At 36.8% G+C, this 23,173-nt stretch overlaps 1 protein-coding gene across 1 annotated transcript; it reads right to left on the reverse strand.

The window, feature by feature from the left end:
* Positions 1 to 1,507: 1,507 nt before the first annotated feature.
* Positions 1,508 to 22,828, reverse strand: LOC128992152 (intraflagellar transport protein 43 homolog A-like). Its single transcript, XM_054415593.1, has 8 exons — positions 22,553 to 22,828; positions 19,970 to 20,077; positions 14,921 to 15,003; positions 6,714 to 6,746; positions 5,664 to 5,713; positions 4,603 to 4,675; positions 2,463 to 2,598; positions 1,508 to 1,750 (listed from the first exon to the last, which is right to left on the reverse strand). Exons 1-8 carry the CDS (start codon positions 22,592 to 22,594, stop codon positions 1,661 to 1,663), a joined length of 615 nt encoding a protein of 204 aa, XP_054271568.1. The 5' UTR covers positions 22,595 to 22,828; the 3' UTR covers positions 1,508 to 1,660.
* Between the last annotated feature and the right edge of the window lie 345 nt (positions 22,829 to 23,173).

Below are 23,173 nucleotides of genomic sequence, written 5' to 3' on the forward strand. Positions count from 1 at the left end.
ATATTTTAAGTCTTGAAAGCTATTTTAGAATTTTGAATAACACGTCTTCAGTAACATATAAATAAATTCATAATGTGATAAAATAGTATATTTCATAACAAGAGTAGAAAGTGAATCATTACGTATTAAATTGAGACCATGTTTGAAGTGCAAGATTTATCAATCACTTTAAATGGTCGAGCTTTAAATGGAAGAATAATTATCTTCTTCATTACAAAACTCAGAGATTTTTTTAGGTTATGCCTTCAATTTAAAATTAATATTTACATTAGTTGTTGAAAATTTAAACCGTTGATAAAACAATAACAAATATTTGAAGTTGTTGACAGTGGAAAATTTTCGGTTGTAAACAATGTTACTTTCGGTAGTAAACAATAGACAGCTGTTGAAAATACAGTATGATGTTTCGCACGTTGTAAACACATAACGAAAACAGCTCAACTCGATAGTAGTGTAGTGAAATACTGTAGTATTTTGTACCTAGGGCCGAAAATGAGGTTTTGCCGGCTCGAGATAGTTTTTAAGTTCGAGACGAAGTCGAAACGATCGAGAGCTGCAAAACCATTTCGGTCCGTGGTACAAACGCTATTTTTCACCACACTATACCCTATTACCACTATTCACCACAATAATAATGCACACTGAGAGTCAACACAACTACAACATTAAGGTTATGTGAAGAAATAACTTGAGGAATCAGCAAAAATAATAATAAATAGTTGCTAGGCAGCGATGACAATAAAAACATTCTATTGCAATGCTGCTATGGATACTGATTGTGTATTTAATATGCATTCATGTTTTAAGAAAGTAAGCGGGCAGCTGATTTTGCGGCCCTAGGGATGTAAAAACCTGCTCGGTTCCCAAATGACGATGACAGCTGGCATAGCCAGCAAAACGTAACTTTCAGCCACCAATTAACGTATGTAAAACAGCTAAAAACATCATAGTGTGGTGAAATAGTGTACTTCGTACCTAGGGCCGAAAATTAGGTTTTGCCAGCTCGAGATAGTTTTTAAGTTTGAGACGAAGTCGAGAACTTAAAACGATCGAGAGCTGTTAAACCATTTCGGTCCGTGGTACGAACGCCATTTTTCACCACATTATGCCCTATTACCACTATTCAACACAATAATAATTCACACTGATAGCCAACACAACTAAAACTTAACTGCAAGGTTATGTAAAGAAATAATTTGTGGAATCACCAAAAATAATAATAAACAGTTGCTAGGCAGCGGTGACAATAAAACAATTCTATTTTTATGCTATGGAAATGGATACTGATTGTTTATGCATTCATATTTTAAGAAAGTAAGCAGGCAGCTGATTTTGCGGCCCTAGGGATGTAAAAACCTGCTCGGTCCCCAAATGACGATGACAGCTGGCATGGCCAGCAAAACGTAACTTTCAGCCACCAATTAACATATGCAAAACAGCTAAAAACATCATAGTGTGGTGAAAAACTATTTTCAATCATATGGAAAATTCAGTAAGTAACCAACAGTTCAATATTAAACATTTATTTTCCTAAAATAACTTAGGCTAAGTGAATTTTACGTTTAAAATCTAAGCTAAGTGTCAACAAGAAATAAAATTGTGATGTATGAAAATAAAATCACAGCTAGGTGGACGGATTTCAGATGTTTTGACAAAGTTTTCAGTCTTTGTAAACTTCCTTCTCCCATTCTGATCTCAAGTCAGAAGCCACCTCGGTGAACAAAAGATCCCACGTCCAAGCATTGTTGGGCTGCAACGTAACATAATTTAGTGACAAATTTACTTACTTAATATATGCTTCAAACTCCCTTAACCGATAAAAGTACAGTCCAACCTGATCAGAATACTTTCAAAGTGCAGGAAAATTTTTGCCTCAACAAGGCATTCTTAAACCAGGTGTACATGATACCAGTTGGTTAGCGGTTAACAATTGATTGCAGGTGTCGAAGGTAAGTTGTCTTCAATCTACTCCCGGAGACAACAGAATTTCAGGGCTATTGTAATTTCATGCCAGTGAGGCATCTTCTCAGACATTTGCTTGTCTACTTGCATCGTGTATACTCCGCTTTAATTAATAGGTATTTTTAAAGGGGCTTAACACACTTGATTTGCCTTACAAAGCCATATCCTATCTCTGACATGGCCTCTATAAAAGATTTTTGTGGCCATTTCTGTAACAAAAAGTGCTGTTACTGTATCTTGAGTATTCTTTAAATGACGATTTTCAACTCTAAGTAGAAAATAAAAATGTCTGCATTGATCATGTCAAGATAAGTATCTCATTTAACGTTTGTTAGTGAATTTCCCTTACAGGGAATAAGATATTACCAAAGGTAAGACCTAGATCCTGGACCGCTCAAGCTTTTTGAAATATTCATCTTGCAAAGGATTTTGTTTAGTCAAAGTTGGACTGCAGCTAGATCATTTCAACATAAGTAACAAATGTACTAAATTGTACTCACTTCTTGTACTTCCTCCTCCAAACACAGCCTACTGGTTAGGAGAGACAGATTAATATTGTCCAAGGTAGAAAACACAGACTTTTTGGTGAGATCAGAGTCAAGGTCCGAGAAGGAGGCCACTTTGGTGCCAATAACACTGGAATAATATACAAAACAAATGCATCATTAGCAAGGTTATACAAAGAGGAGGAAGCTCGTCTAGTGGTAGAGCCCAGGACTTCGGTGCCCGAGGTCCCAGGTTCAAATCCCATTAATCACAAATGGATTTTATCCATATAATAATGCCGCGACGATCTAGGACTAGCCTGAAGTAATGTTTAACACTTTCGCTACTGCAATAGTACGAAATTTTCCATTCTCATGGACCAGCGACGCACATATGCGACGGCCGGTTTCCACCCATGGACTGCCGTCGCATATATGCGACGGTTAGTCACATTAAAATAGACTGCCGACGCATATTTGCGTCAGGGTTCTAATGTTATTAAAATGCTTATATCTTTGTAGTGGTCTATTTGAAGGCACTGAATTCCCTGCAGTGGTCTACAGAGATGTCTGACGCACAACTGCGTCGCTTGGTCTGTGGATATGATGATTGGTGACGTCATATAATAGTTGGAAAAACTGGTCTTTACTTTTCTGCATCACTGTTTGTATGTATGCAGTATGTATGCTGCATTATCCTATGTAGCTTTTATATTTGTTCAGTTATAAACTGTTCTTGAATAATCTGTTTATTTCTTTACTTACTTTCACCTTAAAACACAAAAAAATGAACTGTCGCATATATGCGACGTTTAGTCTATTTCAAGAAAACTATGATAATTTTTATTATTGTCTTCGCTGTAGACCGGGCGTCGCAAATATGCGACATTACAAAAGGTTATAAAAAATACAAATAAACAAGAATAATTGATTTACAAACACCATTGTAGCGTATTACAATGTAAATGATCGCTGTTTTACAGGTTTTCGCCCGTGGTCTGTGTGTACTGTTATCCAAGTGACAGTCGATCTATGTGTAAGATTCAAATGTATACCTCGGTCTGTGGCAATGACCGCGGCGTCGCATATATGCGACGCTCAGTAGCGAACGTGTTAAAACAGTTCTGGGCTAGAACCATCCTATAGGTTGTAAAGGTGGGACAGTAAAAAAAGGGAATTTATGTAATCTTGTGTGTGTACTAGTTAAGGACTGAAAATAAAAACGTCAGAAACATTAAACAAATAATAAAAAGATGTAGGTACCATAAAAATATACTAAGAACTAGGATTTGTAACATTACAAAATACAAGGGCTGTTCAGGAAGTAAGGATAGTTTTGGAATAAAATCAAGAGTCTGTACTAAAAACAAATTGTAGGCTGTTATATACATTTGAAATAGCAACTAAAATACTTTTCCACACGATCTGCCAAACAAATGGAGGCGTAAATTATAGCGGCGGACGAGCTTTGAAATTCCCTTGTCATAGAATTTAACCGCCTGCTAGCTCAGTTACCCGGTGACATGTAGTTGGAGGTCCTTATCGTATTCAAAACGCTGTACTGCTAACCAAGTCTTCATTTTGGTGCACAAAACTTGTAAGTTAAAGTCACTCAGAGCCAGTTCTGGATGTAGGGTTGGTGGTTGTTAAAAAATCTCCCATTTGAATGATTGAAGGAGAGGGTGGAGGAGATTTGACGTGTGAGGTCAAGCAGTGTCATGTAAAAACAAAATTTTGGACGTGAACTTTAGTTCGGCCATTTCTGGACAGAACTGTTATTGTTTTATTTATTATGTTGTACCCGTACACTTTACACCCTTGACAATAAATTTCTATAAATTTTAAGTGTACAGCCGACAAAAACCGTATTGTAGACCGCACCTCACAATTTGGTGAGATTTTCAATTGCAGCACACATTTTAAACTTTAATTTTGCGACAACAGGCAATATAACGTCGATACTTCTGTAATAGCTGGACTGTCCTTGCGGAGGCGAGCATGTCTGTGCTGGAAAGTGTGTTCCTTATTTCTAATCAACCCTTATACTTACAAACTAACATATGCATGGATAAAATAAATCAGGTGTGGCTGATCACACATGGTTATGATTGACTACGGTATCTGTTTGTTTGGTAGGTGAACAGATTATACTCACGAAGGAGCTCTTGCCACTTGATTAAGCGTTTCTTCTTCTTGCATTTCATCCAGGTCAGGGATTAAAGGGATTTCTGTAAAACAAAATATATTGAAAAATGTATCAAATAATAAATATTTGGAAAATTCAAATATCAGGAAATAATATACCTAATATTAGGTTGTTATTAAATTTTATTTATTCCCAAAACACGGTTTTGCTCTAAAACAAACAATGATACAATGTTAGATGAAACGTCAAGGCTTAAAATTGTAGCCAAAACAAAGCGGGATCATTCATTCTTAATTTGTTCTTAAGTTATGTTATTATAAATTAGTGTTCAATCATATAACAGCAATCGAAGCTACACTTTTCCCTACCCTAAGGGCTGTCTAACACTCAGGAGGAAAAAAATCTTTGTTTGCCATTATCACTGCAGTACAGGTTAAAAAATTTACATCTAAGTTTCCACGCGAATGCATTCCAAAAACAAAATACGGTTTTTAAACATATAATGTACATCCCTACCAATAGATTGAATTCAAGAACATCTCCTACAATCAGGAAAATAACATCATATTCTCCCGCAGTAGTGAAAAAATCTTTGACAGCTCCCGCAATCGGGCATCAATGTCACTCACCATCCCGATAAAATCGCACATATATCCCGTAATATCGGCGTAAACATTAACATCTTCCTTGATCTCAGAGTCATCGGCGTCGTTTCCTGAAATAGTAACTAAATATCGATCATCTTCCGCGATTGTGTGAGCATCATTAATGTCACTTGCCAACGCAGCATTAAAGCTGACAGTTGGATCATATCCGTTCCAAAAAAATTCTGAATCAAATAAAATCTCACCTGAAGTTTGGGAATATATTTTCCGCCAAAATTTCTCAACATATCAGGGATTGTCCATCTATAAGAATAAGTATTAGGACTATAGGTCGGCCGCTTAGAAAGCGACCTCCTCCAGCATTGGTTTAGCATTAGCGCGCAGGTCGTTTTCTAAGCGGCCGAACTATACTTCCCTTCTTACATAATGAATCATAAGTTGGAAAATTATATATAAAACACATACCATCTTCGGAGTCTTGTTTTTGATTTCTTTCAGGTGATTGTAGCCTATCCCTGTTGAAAGAAGTACTATATAAATTTACAGGTATATATTTTTTGCAACTAGATGTGAGTATGTATGCCACAGCTTAAACTAACAAGTATTACAAAAATTAAGATATTACTCGTTTGAAGAGTACTGACTTTAAAATGTAGAGACACGTAAATATTTCCTAGAAGCTTTGAAGTGACCTCAGTATTATTTTAGAAAAACTAACTGAAATCAGTGTACAAGGCCTTAAAAACATGGTTGATTTTGTTAGTAATAGCTTTGAATATTATTACACCTAGACATCCCATTCTCATGTTAAAGTTGTTGCCACTTTTTTATCAAAATCGTCGTACTTGATGTGAGCCACCGATAGATTGCGCTGATCTAAATCACTAAATTTCCGTCGAATACAGGAGCTTTTAAACAAAGTCAAACTAATGGAATGACTTATGGTGAGCTATAGCGACTGTTATGACCCATCAACGTGGTCAGCAACAATAAATAAGGTGGAAAATTGAATTTTAGACACTAGCACATTCTGTAACCAGCTCGCATAACTATGTAACTATTTTTTTAGTAAAAAATTGGCGACAGCTGTTCCAAATCGATACGATGTCTACTTCAGTATCCAATAGTCAAAGGTAATAATCTAGATTAACTATATCAAACTATCAAACTTTACAACTATTAAAGAAAAAAGTTAAGGCCACTATTTCACTGTAGGCTGCTTTAATATAAGATGACGCAAACTTTTAACGCATTCACAGAACATAGAACCTAAAACACAATCTTAGCGTGTAACACAACAAAACAACAAACTGTCAACAACAACAGTGTCAACAAACAATAAACAACAAACTAAAAGCAGAAGCAGAAATTTAGAGAGAAGAAGCAAATCGCATTGAAGCAGCTGTTTCATCGCTTTTTTACAGGCAGGCTAAACTTATAGACCATGTAGCGTTAATAAAGAACTATTTACACCAAAGGTTTTTGTTTAAATATTATGAGTCCATCCATACTTACTGGTCTGCAAAGTTGTTTGAATTTCTCCTGGACCTGTAACGAATGAGTTAGCTATTTATTTATTACCAGTCAGACATATTTTCATTCAGTTTCTTCTTAGTCACACATTCAAAAACTCAAACACGATCCTTACAGCAGTCACACATCAACTCTACACAAGATATTCACACAATGTTGGAATATCTGTCCCTCAGCTACATAAGTCAGTTCTAACTACCAACTGTTTTTATGTTGCTCAGATTCTATATCAAAATCTAATTCAAAAATATAATTGTAATAAATAATCTATGTCTAATCTATGCCTGCCTTATTTCATATACAGTTTAACTAACATATGTTTATTGATTATTATGATTTTTGTAAACAGTCAAATAAATACACATCTTTTGTGAAGTCCTAATAGTCTTTTATCTTGTCTGTCTATAATATTTTAACATTGGTGCCGAAACCCGACTTATAAATCATGTCAAAAAATATGTCAATCCGAAAGTCAGGGAGAGAGAAACACCCTCCAAATAGATATTCCCCAGAAAATGCAAATGACAAGAATGATGAACCCAAAGAAGGAGATAGTCAATCTCTAAAACCACCTTCTAAGTCAAAAACCAAATCTTCAACTTCCAGCAAGCGCCGGTTAGTTCAACTGCAACTAGAAGAAATAGAAGAAATAAACAGGCTTGAGAAAATACACGAAGAAAGGGAGTTGCAACGGCTGAAAGAATTTGAAGAAAAGGAGATGGAGCGACAGAGACAAGAGATGGAACAACAAAGGCAAAGAGAGGAGAGGGAAATGGAACGACAACGTCAAGCTGAAGCAAGAGAACTAGAACGACAGAAGCGTCTGCTGAGAGTAAGGACCGAACTTGAGTCTGCTTCGGTCTTGGGAAGTAGTCAGTCCGCCTCAGTCTTGGACAGTCGTCATTTGGAATTGGAAGATAATGAAGACCCTGACAAGGTAAGCTTCAATATTGCTACTGTTGAGGAGGACTCTAATGTCAAAGTCAATAGGTGGCTGAATGAGGAACCGTCAGTTCCTTTGACATCATCAGCCATCGTGTCCACGGCTATTGATAAACTAGCAGACTCCTTTTCAAAAGCTATCAATTTATCTAACCCCAACCAACCTGTCTCTTGCCGACAGCGTCTTCCATCCTTCAGCGGGAAACCAGACGAGTGGCCCATGTTCTATTCCTGTTACAATAAGACTAAACACCTTTTTAATGACGATGAAAACCTTGACAGAATAAGAAATTGTCTGGAGGGAGATGCCTTTAAAATGGTAAAACCTCTATTTATATCAGGTAAAAATTTGAGTACAGTAATGAAAACTTTACAAATGCGTTTTGGACGTCCAGAGTTTATAGTCGAGTCAATGTTGAAGAAGGCGCGCATGCTCCAACCAGTTAAGGAGGATGACGCTGTCAGCCTTATTGAGTTTTCAACAACTCTTTTAAACCTGACCTCTACCGCAGAGTCGTTGGATTTGGAAATGTACCTAATAAATCCTCTCTTGTTGAATGAACTTTTAAGTAAGCTCCCCTATACCCTGAAGTACAGGTGGGCTGAACATGTAAATAGCATGCATTTAGAAAAACCTACTGACCTGAAAGTATTCTGTAACTGGCTTGAAAATCAGTGTTCCATTATGAGTATTTATTTTCGTCCACCCGAGGAGACAACGCGGAAGAGAAGTGACCCTAAACCAGTTTTTACTAATTCGCCCAATGAAAACGTTTGCATGTTTTGTTCGGAGAGTCACGAAACCGATAAATGTAAGCTTTTCAGAAAAGCAGAAGTCGCGCAGCGGTGGAAGATGATAATTGAGAAAAAACTGTGTTTCTTTTGCTTCCGTCGTCACCACATCAAATTTTGTAAGTTAAAGAAACCTTGTGGAATCAATGGGTGCAAACTATCCCACCATCGCCTTCTGCATACTGACAGTGCCTCTAAAAATTCCCAAGAAATCAGCCGGGACAGAGCACAGAACACTTTCAGGCAGGAAGGTCAATCGAAAGAAGAAATTATAAGCAATCACTCGGTAAATAACCGTGTTTTACTAAGAACATGTCCAGTAACGTTATATGGTCCAAGCTGTCAGATCGACACATATGCACTTTTAGATGATGGTTCAACCATATCTCTGCTAGATTCGACTACTGCCGATAAATTAGGCATCAGTGGTAGCATTGAACCCCTTACCACTTGTTGGTCAAATGCAACTAAACATTTTGACCCAACGTCCAGACGAGTTGAACTTAAAATAAAAGGGTTCTATGAAGATGAAATTTTCACATTAAGTAATGTAAGAACTCAATCACCTCTAGATTTACCCCAACAGTCGATTGACTCAGTAAAGCTTCGTGAGAGATGGCCTCATTTAAAGTCAATCGATCAACCTTTACCAACATCTCATGTTAAACCTACCATTTTGATAGGTCAAGATAACTGTGACTTGTTATTGACCAGAAAAGTTATCGAAGGTCCGCCAAATGCTCCCGTCCTGTCATGGAGCTACCTAGGGTGGTCAATGCATGGCAAGTGTCCAGAATTTGCTGGACGTGTTGACGATTTCACCTTATTGTCCTTTGATCACGACAGATTACATGATTTGGTGAAAAGTTCCTTTGAAATTGACAACTACGGTGCATCTCCAGTAGAAAACAAATCAATAAAATCGGTAGAAGACGAACGTGCAATGTCAATCTTGGAAAAAACAACGAGGAAAATCGGAGAACGTTATGAATCTGGCTTGTTGTGGAAATCAGATGATTTTAAATATCCCTCGAGTTACGATAAAGCTCTTAAAAGACTAAAACACATTGAAGGGAAGATGGCAAAGGATCCTTCCTTTAAAGACGAATACACAAGGAAGATTGCCGACTACAAGGAAAAAGGGTATATTCGAAAACTAAGTGAAGATGAGGCAAGTATTTTAAATGATCATACTTATTATCTACCTCATTTCGGAGTTGTGAACCCCAATAAGCCCAACAAATTAAGATTGGTCTTTGATGCAGCTGCAAAGTCGAACGGTGTATCATTTAATGACGCTCTTCTTAGTGGACCTGACCTTTTGAATCCATTACCAGCTGTTCTCGTAAAATTTCGTCTGGGAAAATTTGCTGTCGCTGGTGATATTAAGGAAATGTTCCATCAGGTACGCATAAGGAAAGAAGATGTAGATTCACAGAGATTTTTGTGGAGGCAAAACACGAATGATCCTCCAGATACGTATGTAATGGAGGTGATGACATTTGGGTCGACCTGTTCTCCAAGCACTGCTTTATATGTAGTGAACGAAAATGCCAAACGTTTCTCATCCATCTACCCTGAAGCTTCTAAATCAATTCTCACTAAGGAATACATGGATGATTTATTAGACTCTGTCAATTCTGAGGAAGAAGCAAAGACTCGAGTGAAAGAAATAATGGAAATTCACAAATCAGGTGGATTTCAAATGTGCAATTGGTTATCAAACTCCAAAGATGTTTTATCTGGAATTCCTGAAGAACTGAAATCAAATTCAACTAAGCAATTAAAGCATGATAGCAATCTTCCCACTGAACGAGTTCTCGGAATGTGGTGGGATTCAGAAAGCGACAATTTCGTATTTCATCGCAATGCAGAAAAATTGCAAAAAATGGAATCAAGTTATCCAACTAAACGTGAGGTTTTGAAGGCTGCGATGTCTATCTTTGATCCTTTGGGACTAGTCACCCCTACTACAATCAAAGGTCGAATATTAGTGCAAGAGATTTGGAGAACAAAAACAACATGGGATGAAGTACTAACAACAGGACTTACTAAGAAATGGCAAGAATGGTTGGAAGAAGTTAAACAACTACAATATTTTACCATTCCGAGATGCTATTTCAAAACCCTTATGATAAATGAGGTTGAGCTTCATGTCTTTGTCGATGCAAGTGAAGAAGCGTACTCCGCTGTTGGATATCTAAGACATAAGAATACTAACGAGAATACTGGATACAACACTATGTTGGTTATGTCGAGAGCAAAGGTGGCTCCTCTAAAACCAACTACCATACCAAGACTGGAACTACAAGCTGCTGTCCTTGGATGTAGGCTTGTTAAAACAATTATACACGACCTAGACATCAACTTCGTCCGAAAAATATTTTGGTCAGATTCTGTTACGGTGTTACATTGGATAAAATCTGATCCGAGAAGCTTTAAACAATTTGTTTCTAACCGACTTGTGGAAATACTTGAAGTTTCACAAGCTGATGAATGGAAGTGGGTACCATCAAAAAATAACCCTGCTGATGTCGCTACGAGAAGCAACCAGAAATTCACTACAAGTAATCATGAATTTTGGACTTATGGCCCCGAGTTTCTAAAATACGACTCAAGTCATTGGCCACAGCAACCAACAACCTTGCAAACAAAAAACAGCGAAGAGGTGAAACAAAAGTTCGTTGGGTTACTCAACGAAGACAAAGAAGACGTTATCAATATTGAGAGATTTTCCTCCTGGAATAAGGTAACACGAGTAACTGCGTGGGTTCTGAGATACATTGGTATATTGCAATCCAGGATCAAAAGAAATGACAAAGACAGACAGAAGAAGAACTCTAACCCCAGATTGATACTGGAACTTCAACCAGATGAAATTCTTAAGGCTGAACACATCTTAGTGTTGAATTCCCAAGACAAAACTTTTAAAGAAGAAAAGACCTTATTAAGAAATAGCAAGTCACTACCGAAGTCAAGTAAAATATTCACATTGGATCCTTTCGTTGACGAGAAAGACCTCATCAGGATGTCTACAAGAATACGAAATTCTCCTGAAATCAGTACTGAACGAAGATATCCAATTATTTTAGATGGAAAATGTCAAGTAGCAAGACTTATTGTGAAGAACTTCCATGAAAAATGCTTCCACCAAGGAATAGAAACCGTAATGAACATGACAAGAGAACGGTTTTGGATACTTAATCTTCGCACAACAGTGAAGAAAGTGCAAAGAAGCTGTATGCGTTGTAGGATTGACAACGCCAAACCAAGTCCACCTCAAATGGCACCCCTGCCAATGTCACGAGTAGTCAAGGCACAGTATCCTTTCTTTTACACTGGTGTTGACTATTTTGGCCCAATTAAATATCAGCCATTTACCCCGGTAAAGATGGCGTTATACGAGTTGTGGACATCAAAACAACCAAAGGTACATTCCGGCGCCCTCTTACCAAGGTCGCAGTTCTTGGGGGGGAGAGAATGTAATAAATAATCTATGTCTAATCTATGCCTGCCTCATTTCATATACAGTTTAACTAACATATGTTTATTGATTATTATGATTTTTGTAAACAGTCAAATAAATACACATCTTTTGTGAAGTCCTAATAGTCTTTTATCTTGTCTGTCTATAATATTTTAACAATAATATTCAATACATTTTTAGTTTACCCTCAATACAGAAATTCAAAAAACAGATGCTTGTTTTACTGCACACGATTACCAATGAAGAGGCCGAAACTTTGATCAGACCTAACCTTACTTGACCCTGACCAAACAATCCTTGACCCTTCGACCCCCTCGCCCTCACAATGTCTCCTGTCTTAGATTGCACTGGCTTTGGTTGTCGTCGCCGACATTCTCTTATCCGATTTTCGATCAAGTTAAATTAACAAGGCTTAAAAACCTTCCCAATTTTAGTGTGTGCCCTCAATTTGCTTAGACTGATAACAGCCAGGCCTACGCACAGGCACCTGCCCGATGTAGGCCTATCCCATAAGTAAGGCAAATTTTATTTTATTTTAGAAATATTGTACTGTTAGTTGTATAGCTACTCTCTGTTTTAGTTTATATTCTTGGGATAAATAAACGTTTTTCATTTCATTTTTTCATTTCATTTCATTATTTAACTTAGGAAAAATTCAAAACAAAATAAAGAAAGACGGAAACAGAAATACATTAAAATAAAACTAAAGTCGTTTACTCTTATGAAGAATTCACATAGGCTTTTACATTTTGTTGTTATTTTTTTTCTTTATTAATATCATAATCTATTTTATTTATTAACTAGCTGTGTGCCCGTTCTACGCACGGGGGTCTTATAGTAGTCAGTTGAAACCTTATTATATAAAGAACAGCAGTTGGTTTGCATATTTTCAGACGTGCTGGCAAAACTATTATATATAAACCTAATATTATGACATACGATGTAATATTATACATACGTATAAAGAAAAAGCAAAATATATATAAAAACTTTGGTGACAGTTTGAACCAAACAATCTCATCCAAACAGCTTTTTGTTATTTAGAATATGACGTATTCTCTAAAGGATGTTTGGTATATGTAGTTAATATTACTGTAGAAGGAAATGTGAACAAAATCACACAATGTTGTGTTTTTGAAAGTTTTTAATTTGATTTCCTAAGTAGGTACCTAGGCCATGTATTCTAGGGAAAAGTACCGGTATCAAGGATCGTCTTCGAATAGGTTGTTATGTATGTATAATTGGGTAGGCCTATGTACCCAAGATACAGTCTTATCGGCCTATTGGCTGTATGGTCCAGCGAATGTAGCACATAGGGGTCAGTAGAAACCGAAAGTGACACATTGGAAAAGCGAGTTTAGCATCATCCGTAAACCTCTGTTACAATCACCCACTGCAGTTATGATTTTTCACTTTACGCTTTACACAACCACCATTGAAACGCCGTCAATTTAATAAACGTAAGTTTCCCAGCCCTATACATCACTGTTTCAAGGTCTTTTTCCCGGTTATCAAAGCTTCAGAGCAATTTTATACACATAGAATCTCTATTTCATTTTATTGAACTTGCGATTAATGAAATCCTACATGTAAGGAAAATAGTTTTTAATCTCACTTGGTTTTGGATTTTGCTTTCAAAATGTGATCGGAAATGTTTGCGGTATTTGTAAACAACCTTTAATGTAAACATATCAGTGACAGCTAGAAAAAATAATCTTGATCCGAACAGCTGTTCGTTATTTCATTGATGATTAAGTGATGAACATTGGACATTGGGAGAAAACTTGACAAAAATCGCACGAAGTCGGGTTTTTAAACGTCCGTCGTTTTATATACAAAGTAGTGACGCCATATTTTAATGGCTAAAGACAATCTCGCCAATCCAGTGAATACATTAAAATTATTCGGATCTTGATAGGTACTCTAGTTTTTCAGGAGAAGGCCGCGTAAAATGGCTCTTGGGCCGTAACAGACACGAAGACAGACAGAAATTTAGATGAGACTTGTTTCGGTTTGTTTAAAATGTATAAAACGTAAAAATAACCTAAAAGTTTATGATTCTGAGCAATGTACAGACAAAACTCTAATTTTATTTATATAGATTATAGTAGTTTAGAGACTATTGAGTCTGTTCATGTAATGTACAAGTGTATGATGAATACAGTATATTTTGATTATATTTTATTGACAATGCACATTATTCAAAATCATTTTTATATAGATACACATAGGCTATAGTCCTGTCCTAAAGATATTTATAGATAGCAAAGACAATCCTCATTGCAGTTTCCCTATAGTTTATATTTTAAATTGCCCAAATGTTCAATAGTTTCTTTATGATCCCATCCGATTCTTAGAACTATTTACCGTAGTAACTTGTCCAAATTTAAATTTACGGAAAGTAAATAAAAGAAACGCCTTATAACACTTAAAACATATATTTACGCTTATACTGTTACTCACAAGACGGTAAATATACAAAAAAAATTGTAAGTGGTGATCGATTTCGATTGGACACTCCAATCATCATCAGACCCAATAGGCGAATGACAAGAATCTTGAATGGCGTCCCTACTTATACCCTATTGGTTACCGGAAGCACCAGCCAATACATTTTTATAAGTACAACTGGAATCAAAATGTATTTGTTCACTAATCAACATTCAAGATTCTTGTCATTCGCCTATTGGGTCTGATGATGATTGGAGTGTCCAATCAAAATCGATCACCACTTACCATCTTTTTTGTATATTTACCGTCTTGTGAGTAACAGTATAAGCGTAAATATATGTTTTAAGTGTTATAAGACGTTTCTTTTATTTACTTTCCGTAAATTTAATAACACGTACAATGCTGATCAAGAAGTTATTCAAATTTAAATGAAAAAGTTCACTATAGAAAGTATAAATTAAAAGTTTGTGTAAACTGAGGAAAATGCCAAGTCTATCAAAAACAAACTCTAACGAACCCTTTAGATTTGGCCGACGTCTCGTCCGCCCATCCTCCAGTCTTCCTGGACCTCGGCGGGGCTACTGGTTCATTCCACAACTTCTGTAACATACAATGAGAGTGGTGAGATACTATCGTTTGGCAATCCCGAGAACTAAGACAATCTGTTTCTAAATACACTCATTCCCACTATCATAGATGTTTAAATATCTGTAGGGTATGAAGACTTCTATGATAGTTTTTCGAAACCAACAGGAAGGCAACCTTAATAGCCTACCAAACCTAACTGATGGAAAGGCAATCAACTAAATTCAAACATGAACCAATCAGTTTAAAGCTTCCAAACCAGCCTAGAAAAGCACATGTTCTGAGGCTTTGGAGTCGTAAGTATTGTCGTGTTTGTATTGTATTTGATGGGGGGGGGGACTCAAGGTCTGGTACATCAACCAAAACATGCTGCCCATGCCCCACTTGCAAGGTGAGCCTATACCTGTGTCCTTGATCAGGTCCTGGAACGTTTGCCTAATGTTAGCGTCGGGTTCATCACTTTGCTTTGTTTTGCCAAAGAGGGTCTTTCTTCAAGTCTGTCGCAATACAGAATGGTGTACTTTACAAACTCATTAGACTGGTAGTAAAGTCTACACTCCTGGCTGTCATTGATCATTCCAAGAGTGTGAAGGTGTTTCTTGAAACACCCCTGCGTCTTAACTCTCATCAAACCAACAGAACCTCTGGCCTTCTTTTCAAGTCCTTTTGCGGAGGGTAGAGTGACCGTTGCACTTCTAGAGCGCTTGGCCACACTCGCCCCGACATTACAACCCACAGTTGGGCCCCTGGAAAAAGCAAAGGTCTTAAAATGAATAAGGTTCCAAAGAGAGTTGCTACGAAGAACTAAAGGTCGAGCCCAGGCAGAGCCCCACATGCTCGGGTAAGGTTAATTCCTGTCCTCCAGGAGGTCGCCTGGTATCCTGGAGGTTATGTACGACCACCGCTAGGGAGCTTGGTGGTATTCACTTGTTCAAAAAGGGTTAAAAGTTAAACTAATGAGATTCGGCTGAAATAGAAACAAGGGGAATTTAGACATAGTTGGGAAAGTTAGTCAAAATTTCTAACTAGTTAGAAGTTAGAAGTTAGTCCCATAAAAAGTAACTGATAGAAGTTACTAGTTAGTTGGTTTAAAAAGTAACTGATAGAAGTTATTAGTTAGTTGAAAAACTAACTGATAGAAAATAAAGTTAGTTTTCGACATTCGTAGAAGATAGCTGTTTGTTGGACAGGACAGTTGTTTTAAAGGATTTAATATGTGATGAAATAATGACACATCTTTGGTTACTAATTGTGTTTTAATTAAATACTAGAATGATTTTAGCACAGGCTCGGTAATATCAGTACAGTCATTTTTTCGTTTGCGACCCTTTTTTCAATTTTTTCATTGAAATCCAAAATCTTAGAAGGATGTGTGGCCTAAAAAACAATTTGAATAGTTAACACTAAGTAATAGTACAGTACACTATGTTTTCATAGCAATGATAATTATACCCTAAAATGGAAGCCAAATATTGTTAATCGCAGCATAAAATAATTGATGAAATCTGACTTGTTAGTCAATTCAAACAAATCTTGAAAAATCCCACAATTGCAAGTATTGCAACATGTTATTAATAAATACTTTTGCTACAAAAATTACTATCGGGGAAATAAATATGTGTACTCGAGTTTGAGCCAAAATATCTCTGAGATGAATTACCCGATTTTGTTGAAACAAAATTAAATATAAGGTTCATTAATAACATATATGTGCATTTACAAAATTGTATTCGCAGTAGTTTTTATGTTGCCGTTAATTTTTAAAACGTATGCTTACATCGTTAATAAGACACTGAAAATTTCGTTCAAAATACCATAGTTTTTGCCGTGACACAAGTAATAACACCAATATGACAGATTTTAGATTTATAATGCGAACAAAGGTGGATTTTAAACAGATTTACATTTGTAAACAAAAATTTCTCCCGTGACTGGCAGCGGGCCGGGCCGCCTGATGTTTGTACCATATTTCCCAGCCGGGCGGGAGCGCGTGCGCCACTGCGACGTTGCCGATGTGCGTGTATATTTATAGCCTAGTTAACTTACTGTTTTATGATGTAACATAAATTTACTAACAAAATATTCACTAGAACCATGAAACAAATACGTCACAATAAGTTAACTTCAAATATACACGATGATATTTTGAACGTAATTTTCAGTGCCTTATTAACGATGTTAGCATACGTTTTAAAAATTAACAGTAGCATAAAAACTACTGTGAATAAATTTTTTTTAATGCATGGAAATGTTAACAATGAACCTACCAATAACCCATAAAAATTACAGAAAGATTGGCTCAGTGGTTTGTTTAAAAATACATTTTTAACTTCAGTGTTAGTGCAAAGCTACTTAAAACCCGGTACTTTTTAGGATCTTTCAACTAACTATATACATTTTTCTGGTGAACGGAAATTTTTTAATTGACACCACGTAAAATTTATTTAAACCAGCTTATACTTAACTTTTGTTTCAACAAAATCGGATAAATAATCTCTGAGAGATTTAGGTTCAAACACGAGGGCACATATTTATTTCCCCGACAAAGGTGATACAAATCTTGTCATCACTCTGTATTCAATAGTTCAAAAACAAATAGTGATCATCTCACCTTTCCTGACATAAACATTACTTTCGATACACAAACATAAGTTACAGCTGAAGTTCCCGGTTAGGTTAAACTCAAAACACAGTTTGTTGACGTTCAATTAGTTGAATGTTACTGTAAAATTAATTGTACAGCCGTATTGTGTTTAACTTAGAAACACAAACAATTAATGTATTACGAAATATCAGATACTTTTTAAAGGCTGATGAAGTAGTTTTCCCAGCGTGATAAAAGTATAGTTCACTCCTAGTTTTGAAAGTGACCTATTTGTGGCGAGATAGTGTTTATAAGAGCATGGGAAAAGCATTGAGAAAAACACTATAACTGTACTTAAAAATATAAATTATATTCATTAAAAAAATGTATAATCCCTTAAAGTTAACAACGAGACCATCATACTTTTTCTCCACTTACCTACCTTAATATGCGCTCTCAAATTCGAAGCACTTGTGACTGATGCTTTAATTATTTTTGTTTTGGGTAAACACAATAAACATTTCAACGCTAGTCGAACGTTTTCATTTTTTTCAACTTGTTGGAATATTGTTCAAAGAAAAAACAACAGAAACAAAGAATTGTTGGAATATGTCACTTAAGTTTGGCCACTTAATATCACACTCGCCCGCCATTGGAAACCAATATTATTAATCTACTGTACTTAATCAACACTGTTCACCTTAATAACTATTGTATAACAAATTTTAACTATCACTAAAATTATGTATACCGACAAGACAACCAAAAACACTTGGGCGAAAACAAATGAACTAACACCTGTCACGGTCAACGGTCAGATAAGATAATGAACTTGGACTGAAGTGAAGACATTGTTTTGACACTTGAGATTACATATCAATCGCCAAACAAACACCCCCTTCCCACCCTTCGGTGCTTGGGGTGTTGTTATTGGCTGCCATTGTCCCGCCCCCTGGGTCCGCTGCATACCAAAGCGACTGGACTTTGACTTTCTCTTTCCCCACCCCCCACGTTGTTTGTCACAAGGGCGCTGACCTCTCACGTACGCTCGCAACCCTCACTGAACACGTCAAATAAATAACCCGTAGGCTATTGGAAACACTTTCGCCTGACCAAAAATTTAACGATTTAAAACCAGCGAATATATTATCTATTCGCTGGCTATAAAACTAACTGAGTAGAAGTTATTTCGAGCTCTTTTTAAAAAGTATCGACTAAAATAGAAGTTAGCCGAAAAACGAACGAATAGCGCTATTCGTTAATATTTCTATTCGTTTTTCCCAAGTATGAATTTAGAATACTACTATTTAGAAGGGGAAGAAGAGTTCTTCAATAGGAAAGGGAAGAAGAAACAGCAAAAGTATAAGTATGCTGGTCATACAGGGAGCGGCAAAATGATGTTTTATTTACCACCCTGTGGAGCGAGTGAGTGGCGGAGGGTGGTGGGAAAAGAGGCGTTCCAAAGCTTACTTGCGGACATTTTTAGTAGCCATGGTGCTGTATGGACAGCTGAGCACCATGCATTTGTAGCTCTAAAGTTACCCACCCACAGCAAATTGGTGTTTCGAGTTGGGACTTTTCCTCTTTGACCCACATTTAAACGTCTACTGGACAGATACACCGGAATTGCCACATTTAAAACACTCCCACTACAAATACATGGTGTACAGCCATCCACAGCTCCATGGCTACTAAAAATGTCCACACGTTGGCATTGTTACGCCACTATTCCCACCACCACCACTCACTCGCTAGCCAGGGCGGCAAAGAAAACCTTCAGATCGTTTTGCTGCTTCCTGTAGAACCCAGAACGAAGAAGAGGAGGGATTGGGAGTTGGCTAGGGTATCTCGCGGTGGCCAGCCCGAAAGAGGCCTACCGTGTAGTTGACAGACTTTTACCCCTTAGGGGGATAGTCGTGTTTACTTATAGTTCATTGCTTTTCCAGCACCATTGTTGTATTGTATATTGTTTTGAGTTAGGCTATTAATAGTAAAAAGAAATGTGAAAATAAAAGGAAAAAACCCGTAGTTTTGTTTACTGTCTTAGATTTTGTATGTATCCCTATTGTATTGTTCACCAGTTTTGCATTGTTAGTTAGTTTTAGTATTTAGTCATGATGAGTATCTCACTATATTGTAATTCTTATTGTAAATTGGTGAAATCCGTTGGCAATAAATAAATAAACCCGGTTAGGTTAGGATAGGTGTAGGTTAATTAGGTAGCTAAATGTAGGGTAAGGATAGGGCCTATACGGTAGGTAACTTAAAAACGGGAGAAATTTTCTTACATCCCAAAATGTTGTGTAGGCTACTTCAAACACTAGTGATAGAAAAAATAAAACAATTTCACCCTCAAATATTATTATCATTCACATAGGATGGATAGACACAACTTACAGAATTTCTAGTAGGACTGGAGGTAACGGAGCTATCCAACAGGTCATCAGGAGATCCTATATCATTGTCCACGTGACCAGCTGCTCTCCGACCCTGCTTGGCTGGCTTCTGTGTTAACAATAATGAGTGACATTATTATCTTACATGGATGGTGTATATCTAAGTAACATTTTGCAGCTAGGGTGTAAATTATTTACAGTGTATTGTATACCAATTGATAGCAATTTTAGGGAAAAGAGTAGGCCTAAAAGAGTGTGGGTGCGGTTAAGTTGGACTTTTTGTATTACCGGTACTGTAACAAATGATTCGGATTGAATCCATCAACACCGCTGCTATCTTGTAGCTCAGAAGAGTAGCTGTGAAGCCTGGTTTACACGGGTTGAGTACGGCGGGCGAGTAAGTACGTGATTGATGCCACTCGCTCTCTAACTCGCTTGTTGTTGACATGAAGGCAAGTCGAGTAACAGGCGAGTCGGTAAAGACAGGTCAATTGAGAGCGAGTCGAGTGGTTTAGTTGAAAACCGAGTTGCTCGGCCCAGTAACTACCCCCACCAACATGATTTCCCCGCAAAACATCTGTTTTCTGTCAATTTTTGAGCAGGCCCACTTTTATAAATGGGCAGACTGGGCATATGCCCAGGGGTGCCGGTGGTTTTGGGGCGCCCACTGGGTGCCCCCAAAACCATTGCCTGCCAGCACTAGGAAAAAAGGGGGCGCTGCTCTTGGGTTTGCCCAGGGCTCCACTGACCCTTAACGCGGCCTTTTTTTGAGGTTAGTTCAGTAGGTACTCAAGGTTCAGTTGAACAGTTGGTCGGTCTTGCCATAGATGCGTACCGCTTAATCTATGGACCTACCCTGTGTTGTAATGTGTTGCTGTACGTAAATCTTCTCTTATAAAATTTGGTTTTGTAAATCTTTGTACAACTAAATCTACAGTTCTACTGGACTGATTTTTTATTAATAGGTCGTAAAAACAAAAGCTCATTCCGCCTGTAGATTTGAAAATAATTAGGCCTATGAAGTTTGTTAGGATTTATCCTGAAAATATTTAAAAAAAAAATGTATTCCATAAGAAATACATTTAAAAACTGGGGGGTTTTACATTTTTAATTGGAGGTAAATTTCAGCTGCCTAATTGGGTATTTTCTGATTTTAACTTAAGTAGGCCTAGTGATTCAGTTATTCTAGGTAGGTAATTCAGAGAATTTACTTAAGTTCTAAATTCACCAATCTAACTCTTGACCATTTTAACCCTCCAAGTGTCCATAGTTTAGGCCTTAATGTCCACCTATTTTTGGCGCATTTGCAAGGTTTTATTAAAACGGATCTGAGAAGCTTAAAACAATGTTAATTCTACCATTTTGTTTGGAAAATCATGGGCGTCAATATTATATATAAAACATAAGGAACATTTAAAAAAAAAAAAATTTTTAGGTAAAAAAAATATAATTTCAAAAATTTTCAATAAAAAAATTAGTTCGCGCTCAATGAAATTGTATAAATTATAGGCCTATAAATATTTGAAAATAGCCACTTTGTTATAAATTTTATGAGGATTACAAATATATAATAATATAAGGAAGTAGATTTGCAAATAAATAAGTTATGGGCAAAAAACAGATTTCAGTACATAGCGTTTAGCTAAGAATGCATAGCCTAACCATAGCTAGGAATCTGGCTGATAATTTACATCAATATCACTACCTACTTCTTCAGGATCATCAACCAGCACTTCAAAACCACTTAAATCTTCTTATAATGCAACACGTATATCACTACTTTTGATTTTTAACACTAAAACAATGATAAACGTAATAAAACACATCAGTCATCGGTTGGAGGGTAACCTAGCTGTTTACAAATACACGCACGTCAGCTGTCTGCTACATATTACGATCGTCTCAGATAACGTACAGCGCTGAGACAGACCTCTGGAGAAAGCTTAGAATGAAACGGAAAGAACGATACCTAACTCGATCCAGTTCAATCCGATTCAGTCAGTTATAGAGCCTTTGCCGTAAACGATGTCTGCTTGTCGAAAAATCGACAAGTAACACTACACAAAGTGTGCTGCTTGTCGAATTTTCGTCAAGTAACACTGGGAGGGTTAAAATCAAACAACATTTAACACGCAAGCTACGGTATCTGTCTACTGAGGAATACCCTACGCCTACACCACAGAGAAGTAATCAAAAATTACTTCTCTGTGCCTACACTGTCCCTGTTCGAAATAGGGATACGTGTGGACAGTCTAGTCAAGTACTGGACAGGTTGAACAAATCAACAACTGGGCCTAGTAACTAGGCCGAACAACTCGCCTGACATACTTGACCCTTGTAAACCAGGCTTGAGGGAAAACGTCAGCCAGCTACCTCCTTCCTGTAGGCCTAGGCCTAATTACTAAAATAAGTTAGGCCTAGTGTGTTTTGGTCGTTTCTTTCGTGCATTCTTTAAAGGGTTAGGAGATGAGACCATGACTTTACAAATTCCTGAGCCAAACACTACTTTTATTTCGTAGGCCTAGTTGCATGCATGAAATAATATTTATGATATTATAAAAGCTATTAAGGGACATAGGTCTACCTTGTTATAAATAGGTGAAGATAGCAATTCCTTTTTATCCATTTACGAATTCGTTTGACAACTTAAGTACCGGTAGCTCTCTGCTAGGTCTAGGCTATTCTTTGTTTAAACCCAAGAACATCAAATGATCACCATCTCTGAAAATGGGGAATGTTTATTGTTAGCTTGTGCGGTAAGTTTCTGTTTGTATTATTACACCAAATAACAAGTTACAAAATTATCTTTTAACGCATTCATAACCTAAAACACAATCTTAGCGTGTAACACAACAAAATAACAAACTGTCAACTGTCACTGTCGACAACAACAGAGTCAACAAACAAAAAACAATAAACAACAAACTAAAAGCAGAAGCAGAAATTTAGAGAGAAGAAGCAAAACGTATTGAATCAGCTGTTTCATTGCTTTTTTACAGGCAGGCTAAAACTTATAGACCATGTAGCGTTAATAAAGTACTATTGACACCAAAGGTTTTTGTTTAAATATTTGACCGGTAAAGTGATACAGTACTAAATGTGAGAAAATACAGCGAATAAGCAATTGTTTACTTGTTTTATTGCTTACCTATTTAGAGCCCATACAATGGTGTGTTCCTAGCCTTGTGGTTGTGGTTAGCGTCTT

Source organism: Macrosteles quadrilineatus, unplaced genomic scaffold (genome assembly GCF_028750875.1).
Source record: "Macrosteles quadrilineatus isolate MER2022 unplaced genomic scaffold, UCM_ALF_1.0 Scaffold_1__1_contigs__length_201487025, whole genome shotgun sequence".
Classification (NCBI taxonomy): Eukaryota; Metazoa; Arthropoda; class Insecta; order Hemiptera; family Cicadellidae; genus Macrosteles; species Macrosteles quadrilineatus.